Source organism: Equus quagga, chromosome 2 (genome assembly GCF_021613505.1).
Source record: "Equus quagga isolate Etosha38 chromosome 2, UCLA_HA_Equagga_1.0, whole genome shotgun sequence".
Classification (NCBI taxonomy): Eukaryota; Metazoa; Chordata; class Mammalia; order Perissodactyla; family Equidae; genus Equus; species Equus quagga.
Window position 1 is genome coordinate 52,640,907 of NC_060268.1, and position 8,849 is coordinate 52,649,755.

General features: G+C 45.6%; 1 protein-coding gene across 3 annotated transcripts in view; it reads right to left on the reverse strand.

Annotated features, from left to right (window-relative positions):
- Positions 1–4,160, reverse strand: part of ALDH1A2 (aldehyde dehydrogenase 1 family member A2) — a 91,376-nt gene extending 87,216 nt beyond the window's left edge. The window contains exons 1-2 of one of the 3 annotated variants that reach the window (XM_046649985.1): positions 3,567–4,160; positions 3,289–3,487 (exon numbers count right to left, since the gene is read on the reverse strand). In XM_046649985.1, coding sequence (XP_046505941.1) covers positions 3,289–3,405 — 117 coding nt within the window. In that variant the 5' untranslated portion in view covers positions 3,406–3,487; positions 3,567–4,160. Of the gene's footprint in view, positions 1–2,746; positions 3,214–3,288; positions 3,488–3,566 lie in introns of those variants that run through there. The other 2 variants (XM_046649992.1, XM_046650002.1) reach the window with 2 other exon arrangements.
- Between the last annotated feature and the right edge of the window lie 4,689 nt (positions 4,161–8,849).

Consider the following 8,849-nt stretch of genomic DNA (forward strand, 5'->3'; position numbering starts at 1 on the left):
GTGTGTGTGTTTGTGTGTGTGTGTGTAGTGGGGAGGTCGGGGGAAGCAGGGACTAGTAGAGCCAGAATTGATGATTGAGACAATAGAGAAGGTAGGGGTGGGATAGGAAAGTTTCCAATAGGAAAGACCTTCTGGGAATCTGGCAGAGATCTCCCCTGCAGTTAAGGGCAATCGGTAAAGTGCTAGACTTGACTTTACAACGTGTGTACTCCTGTAATATATTCAGCTATACAAAATTCTAAAAACCAGACTGATCAAACAGAAGCAACTCAGAAAATCTTTAATTCATAAAAGCATAACTAAAAGCAATCAGACTCCTATGCTAGCTGTTAAGCAGTGTCCTTAGGATACAAGCAAGGAGAGTACACATTCTCTCACTCCAGAGTGATCCCCTTGCTACTTCATGTTGGTTGAGTTATCACTCTTTCTTGACTAACTCAGTCTTTTTTTTTTCCCAAACATATTCCTTAATATAGAGCCATCTTTAAATCTTGGTGTCTAGCTTGCTGTATTAGGGAAATAAAAATAACATATTCCAAAGACGGTATTGTCATTGATCATTAGTCTAAAATGGGTATTGGAACTTCAGAGAGGTAGGCTTATTTTTAAAACTAAGTCTAACTGCCTGAAAGTCGATACAGAACCTCAAGTTTCGCCCTTTTAGCATCCTTGGGGATTGAACTTTAGTTCTGGAGCATTTTCACTGAACCTTTGACAGACAAAGGCAGTAACTTTTATTTCTAACGCTCTCCCCCATTCCCCTTTTATAAAAAATGTAAAATATTTTTAGAAGAAGAAAGAGAATGGTGAAAAATACAGAAAACTACAAGATCACAAGTGCAAAGTTTTCTAAACGCGTGCTACTTGAAAGTCTCATAATATGACCATTTACACATAAGTTGTGACTTTAAGTTGGTCCCAAAATCATATTCAAAGATCCTATCATAGCATCCTTCACTAAAGATGTATTCGTTTAACAAGACAAAAACGATGAAGGATCCGTCTACATCTGGTACCATTTTCTGACACAAATATTATATTTGTTTCCCAGACATTCGACAAGCTCTCCAACATAATAATTTTATTTTTAGCCATCACCCTTTAAAAAATTCCTAATGAATGTGGTATCACTGTTCTAAAGGACTGTCTATTCTACCTCGTTCATTCTTCTGCTTAAAATTGCTGATATAATTTCCCTCACTTCTGATCATAAGCGAATTTTCTTAAAAACCTCTCCATTAATCTTATTTTCCTTTTAAGTAAAAAATCATTACCCATTACCCTCGGCTACCAAAAGAGCAGCTTCTGCTGTTCGTGTTAAAGAAGCTGCTTGCCCACGACGCTTGTCCCGGAGAATTTAGAAGTCTCCCTAAAGAGCCGAGGGGTAGAGCTGCCGCGAACGTTCTCAGATACCTGACTTTACAAGGTTTCGCGCAAAGAGCTTGCCTTTAGATCAGCATTACTCAGTGTTTATGAGGGTTGTTTGTCAAACCAAAAATAAGGAGCCTCCTCCCCACAAATTAAAGAATCAAGTTACAATCCATTATTTCATTTCTGATTGTTTTTCTTTGTAATAAGTGGGAAAGTGGATACTGGATAAAAGTCCCCCAGAGCTAAAAGAGCCCACATTAAAGGCTTCAATTAGCTATAAATCAGTTGTCTTTCCTACTGGGGGAGAACAAGAGGGAAAAAAGAGAGGGGGGTGTTTAGAGAAAAGAGAACTGGAAGAGCTTCCAAATTAAATTCCGAGATACCTACTACATGCGGAAAACAACTTTCCAGGGCTGGGAGGAAAATCAAATCAAAAGTAAGATTAAAATTAGACTTTCCCAATGCCAGTGCCTACGGTTAGGTCCTCTCTCCCTCGCGGATCTTGCATCTTAAGACCTTAAAAGAGAGCCTGAAGAGCTTAGAGACCCTCATAAAACAAAACTTTTATGCTGCATGCTTTCCCAGCTTGTTCCTAAACCCGGTGTGCAACACATTGCCACAATTATTATGCAAACAATGCCTAAACGGCTGTAACCACTAACGACTTCTCATTAAAACGGCTTTCAAAAATTTGTCACACCATCTAAAAAAGCTAACAGGTACACCAAATCCACCTAAATCGGCAATCAAAACACGAATCACCCTGATTTGTATCCTAAAACTCAATGCAAGTAAAATCTCAATATTCTGACGTGGGGTTTTAAAAAATTTCTCTTTCAACCATTAAGCCAGAACCAAACAATTTACTCCTCGACAAAATTTAGTTTATCTTGTAATAAGTATGATGGAAAACAACTTTAACCATATTGTACGTGCGCAGTATGTGTTTAAGTCAATCGGGAGAAGTTTAAGATAAAAATCAACTGAAAGGAATAGAAAATCAAACAAGAGAATTGTAAAATGAACTCCAAGAAACACGACTTTAAACCCCATCTACCTCTCCCCCACGAAAATGCTATATCATTATAATGCCCCCGTGTGTGATCAATAAATTTTTCCGATGTCGTATTTGTAGAAAGAAAGTAAATTCAATTTACATTAAGGGGGCGAACGCATATTCTTTTTTTCCTTGGTCCAACAACGAAAAGAAATTCCTGCTGGCAAACCCAAGATGTCAGGGTTCGTTATAAACAATAATTTTTTTCCGTTCAAAGGCGAACCCGTTCATTTGCACAAAATTTAAAGAGTTTGCGAGTTTTCCAGGAAAACTGCCACTGCCCACAAAATCCGAATGAAACGCTGACATGGGATCTACCGTGCTCCGCAGCCAGGTTTCCAGGAAATCTGCGAGGGCGGCCACAGCGCTGCGTCCTTGACAATTCCTTCGGGAAAGCCGCTCCGCACCGTGCCGGCTGCGAGGACCCGGGCGGGACGAGCCCCGAGCGGCCCCCGAAGGCGGAGGGCCGGGAAGAAGCGACAGCCCGACTGCATGGTCCCCTGCTTCTCCATTCGAGGAGTCCACGCGGCGCCGACACCTTCCCCGCCGCAGTGGGGACCCGGAGAACAGACTCAGAAGGCGGCGGCAGATGCGGTTCGGGGAAGGAGCCGTTGACGGCGAGCCCTCGGCGCGGCGCTTCAGCTTCAGGTGGGGGCGAGTCCCCGAGGTGTCCCCAGACCCGGGCAGGACTTCACAAGCCTCAGCCCCAAGGACGGGGCGTCCCTCGGCTGCGCGGGGATGACAGACGGGCCCAGGAGACCCCGGCCCCCGACTCCATCCCGCCTCCCTCGCCCCCTAACAGATGACGGAGAGGAAGGAAGGAAGGTTCTAGAAAGTCTCTGTGGACGGCTGTCCCTTACCTTCGTGTACTTGATTTCGAGGTTGGGCGTGGGCGACGGCAAAAGGTGCAGGGACGCCATGAGGGCAGCGGGGTCGGCCTTCACCTCGCCGGGCATCTCGATCTTACTGGAAGTCATGGTGGCGGGCCGAGGTCTCGCTGGCCCGCGGCGTGGGCTGTGCGGGCTGTGCGCGCGGTCCGCGGGCGGGGGGCGCGCTCGCCTGTATATAGGCAGGTGTCAAGCTGGGGCTTTTCTTATTGGACGTGAGGGCCGAGGCGCGGGGGGCTGGTCCATCCTACCTAGGACGCCCGGGCGCAGCCCCGATTTACATAAAGCTCGCCTCCCGCGCCGCGCCGCCCGGATGCTCGGCGCCCACGGTCAAGTGCGCCCGGCGCCCCGGGGACCAGCCCACGTCCACGCCGCGGCTGTCCTCGACGGCCCGAGCGCCAAGCTGCCGCGCGGGACTCGGCGAGCTGGACCCGACTCCAGAAAGCGTCGGCGGGGGCGCACCTTGGCCGCTGTCGGGCGCAAGTCGTGGCCTGGGAAGCCGAACTGCCGGGGATTGGCCGGGAACCCGAGCAGCCAGGGTGTCGGCGGAGAAGCCTGAGGCCTGGAGGACGGCTCCCGGGGCGCCCAGGGGTCCAGCCGAGGATGGGGCGGGCGATGCTGCAGCGAGCGCGGAGATCCCCTCCCAGCCGCGTACTGGGGCCCGCCAAACCCCGTCCCTCTCGTTCCCGGGGACTCGGGGTGGGGGCCCCCTCCGCTCTCCTTCCCGGGGCAGAGGGCCAGGCCCTCCGCAGCGAGCCCCGCCCCCTCACCCAGCCACTCCCCGTAACGGGGCCCGAGGGGCGCGGTGGCCGCAGGGTCGGGGACGGGTAGTGATGAGTGCGAGTCCCTCGCCCCACACGGAGTGAGTATCCCCGCGAGCCGGTCGACGCCGGGCAGCCCTCGCCAGGCTTCTCCCGCCCAGCTGCTGCCCTCTGCCGGCCGGGACGGCCCGTCCGGAGCCTGTGGACCTGGTCCTCATGTACGCCTCGGAGCTGCACGTTTCACTGGCCCCTCCAGTCTTTCCGCTCGATCCCTCCTTCCAGCCCTTACCTTCGTCGCCCCAAAATACACGTGGATACACTTGTTTTGCTTTTCTGTTGTTCTTCACGTTAACAGCTACCATCCTGTCAGACATTGACCTCCTCACTTAACTGCCCCTTTAGGGTTGAGCTTCCGCATCTACACTCCCTAATTTAAGTGTTTCTGTAGCTCCAAGAAGCCGCCTTCTAGTCTGTGGGACTCTAGAGGTGAGCATATAGAAGGTCATCAAGAACCCAGGGACCCCCATCCCAGAATGGGCTTTGGGCTCAGTGGGCTAAATCTGAGGTCCAGATGAAAACACCATTATAGGTCATTTCCCCTCCTCACTCCTGGTGTAAACCTGACAGGGGCCTACTGATTCTCATCTTAAACACTGTCTTCAGACCCCTTAGAACCCCGTTTCTTTGGATATTAAGGGTGAGCCAGAAAAGATCTTGCCTTAGATACTTAACAGTAACTAAAACCGCTTAATCCTCAGGGCTTTCATGCTAAACAACAGTAGGAACAGACAAAAATCTTTCATTTTAGCATTAGGGCTATAGCAATAACTTGCGGCCTCTCAGAACCCAAAGTATCTAGCCAAGGTTCCTTGAGTGAATTGTTTCACTCAAGGTTCCCTAAGTGAAGAAACTATGGACCTTAGCTTCGGTGGTTGGGGAATTTTGAGTCACAGGGGATCTCTATGGCCCAAACTTGTGCTTTAGTAACAGTATGTGTTTATGAGACACACTTTTATTAAAGCCTTAGTGAATTAGAGATACAGTTGAGGAATAGAAAAGTAAGGTCTTGGAGTTTATTAGGGAGAGAAGGGTAAGGTAGCAGCAAGGGAAGTCAATGATGCTCGTGGAACAATTCCTCGAAAGTGTTTTGGGCCCCTTCCAGTGCAAGGCTCCATGCTAGAGGCTGGGTTACAAACAAGAGGGACAGCCCTTGCTGTCAGTGAGCTTGAAACGCTCGCCCACAGAGAGAGACAGATCCCTGACTGTGAGAGGCTGTGGGGAGGGTTACAAAAGAGCATCAGCTACGTGATCTGGGTGCTCCATCAAAGAAGAGCTCACTGGGGAAGGTGACTTTGGAGTTGGGCCTTTTAAGGAAAGGCGAGGCTTCAACAAGGGAGGGAAGGACAGTGTAGGCAGGAGAGTCCACAAAAGCAAAGCACAGAGATGTGAGAATACTCTATAGGGGACATCAGTGTGACTGGAGGAGGAACACATAGGCTGACAAGGCAGTTGACTCAAGGTGGTAATGACCTTAATTCCTGAGACACTGGGAAGCCATCAAAAGCTTCTGAGGAAGAGAAAAGGGAAATCCGTATAAATTGAACTGATGAATGAATATTGCCGAGAAAGACTATCACAAACTAGAAACCATTGATTTACGTTCTTCTCAAAGCGTAAGACGGGCCTATTCACCCTGACCCACCTCTTGCTTGCTAACCCAAGTTCTGTCACCATGGCTGGAAAATCTCTCCCGAGGAAGGAACAATATGCTCGGTTGTTAGCATTTGTTGCACAGTGAGGCAGAGCAAATACATTACCTTCTTCTCAAGCAGGAAAGAGAGGATCTTTTGGAGTCTTCTCATAAACATAACCAAGAGGCCTAGTACAGTGACAGACAGCATACTGGTTCGAATTGTTCCCTTATGGCTTCTTTTGTGTAAGAGTTCCTCTCCAATTAGACAGGAAAGTCATCAGCATGGCGACCACGTCTTCTATTTCCCTCGTGCCTTCCTCAATTCCTAAAACAGCTTGAAGCACATAGTAACTATTTCATAAGAATTTTTGTTAAGTGATTTGAGCAAAAGACGAAGCATATTCCCTATGGCACTGTTGACTACTTCCAACATTTTCTTTTCCTGACTTTAGGTTTCCCTTGCTTCATCTCTTACCATAAACTTTTCTATTCATGGATTTCTAAGAATTTGTTTCTTGATGGAATCATCCTCTGAAAAAAAAATTTTCCCCCATCTTCAGCTCATGATTGCAGCCGTTTTTTGTCAAAGCTCTTTCATTCAAGATGAGGGACGAGAGCTAGCAGAAAAGAACAGTGAATTTTAACTAGTTCTTTAATGGGCATCTTCTTGGTTTCTGCTCATAGGGCTACTCTGCTATTACTTACTTTTTTTTTTTTTTAAAGATTTTATTTTTTCCTTTTTCTCCCCAAAGCCCCCCAGTACATAGTTGTGTATTCTTCGTTGTGGGTTCTTCTAGTTGTGGCATGTGGGACGCTGCCTCAGCGTGGTTTGATGAGCAGTGCCATGTCTGCGCCCAGGATTCGAACTGACGAAACACTGGGCCGCCTGCAGCGGAGCACGCGAACTTAACCACTCGGCCACCGGGCCAGCCCCTGCTATTACTTACTTTTGAGGCTGTCTTAACATCTCTTCTCACATTCTTTTTCATTCCTCCTCTTCTCTTCCTTTTATTATCTTGTTTTATTATCTTCTCATTTCATGATGGTAAAAGTGACAGTCTTCCCCACAACCGCTGTCAGATTTCTAACCTTTTGAATTTCAGTCTTTTCCCTGATTCAGTTAAGAAGCATTTCTTCCCACCCTTATAATGTTTCCTGCTGCACCATCCCCCATCTGTAATTATTTATTGTTTAGGATACATCTTGTTTAAAACCCCTCGCACAAGGGAACGTAAGCTACAGCATGCTGTAGTTCCTTGTGAAAACAATTTATTAGGCCTGGTGGAGCCAATATCCTGGAGTTGTGGAGGAGAAAAATAAATTCTTGCCTCATATTTCCTCACCTAAATAATAGAATGCAAAGTTGTAATTTTAAGCCATCAGCTTCATGTGAAATTTGATTTTAAGTTATGAAATCATAGCCAGGTAGGCTTCTTTTTAGTTTTCAGTTAAAGAGGGAAAGTGTTTGTTAAATTGAGAAACATGCTTTAGAAATCAATGAGGGAAACACAGATTCCCACAAAAGGAACACTTTTGGGTTTGACAATAACAGTGTCCGGCTTGAAGTTCAAGCTTCCATGTTCAGGGGCTATTTCAGCCTCAGGTGGCCCTGCCTAATTGCCTTCCTGTTCCCATTACTAACCATGATGACAGCCTACCTCTTCTAACAGATACACTTGCATTTTAATTTATCTGCAAAAATAAATCACACATTATAGCATTTCTATCTTCTGGGTTAATTGAATCAGTTCCTTAAATGTCCTTAAGTCTAATGATTTGAAAGGGGCACACTGTTTGAAATATTTGAAAAATTAGGGCCCTTGGGTTGTATGCAGAATGATCTCGGTGCTTATTGCAGAGATGTGTTTCCTAACGATATCATCTGTCTCCAGTGGGATGTGCTCAGCTACTTGATTTGAAATGTTTCCTGAAAACTCTAACAGCAAAGCTTAATGCAAGGTGTATTTACAGAGAAATGGTATTTAATTTATTAACAAAAGGTTATAAAGAGGCTTATATAATTTTATCCAGAAATGCTTAATGAAGTATTTTGGACCCATTATGAAAACATCTAGAAAATAAATTCACTTATATTTTTACTTAACATGAATAATAACTTTTTATTTGGGATCTAAACGCTCATTTAATTATTCTTTTCCTTCCAACATCTAGAAGAAAAGAGGCTGAGATTATGGCATTTATTAACTGTAAAAATTCTCTCCATGTGAAGTGCCTCATGCCCCAATGTGGCCTCTGGTCACTGTATTCTATGAAAAGGGGTATTTATGGCTGCAGGGAGTAGATTCCTAATTGGTTATGACTCCAAAAGTCATGTTTTGATACAAAACATAATTATTTCCTTTTAAAATAGGTCCTCCACATTTTGGGAATCTTAAGAGACTATTTTAAAAGTGGAAACTAGATTTGTCTTTGTTGTAAAGCCCAGTTCCACCTCATCTATGTTTTAGATGCTTCAATCTAGGTCTGGAGAGGACCTCAGAACTCTATCAATAATCACACTTAACAGGCAGAGGGAGAAATTAAAATCCCAGCTATGCAGCCTTTTCCGACCAGCCCGAGGAAAAAGGCATTAGCTCCCTCTGCAGTGGATGGCACGTATGTGCAAGTGAGTATCATTAAAAAGCAACAGCTTAGATTCAAGCTATTTTAGCTGCTGCTGCTGAGAAATCTTTGGAGACATTACAGTTTTAATTTGAATTAGTTTGGAGGAAAAAAATCTCAGAATGCAGGCAAATTTTAGAGTTTAGTTAGCTTAGGAGATAGATTTTCATTAAAAGACCTTTTGACTTTTAGGAAAAGAATCATAGTGTTCATTAGCCAAGTTAACCACAGAAAGTAAACGACTTAAGAACCCTGCAGTGGGGCTCATGCAGTCAGTCAGAGCATGCAGTACCCCAGGGCAAGTCACGTGGGTGTGTCTCAGATGAGAAGCAACCATTTTTATTGCGATGGGCAAAGAAGAGTTGCTAATAGGCAAGCTCCAGAATTTATATTTTCTTCTTGCCCAGAGAAGTGCTTGGCATGTAACTGAGTTAAGTTTGCTTTTTTATTTTCCTTTC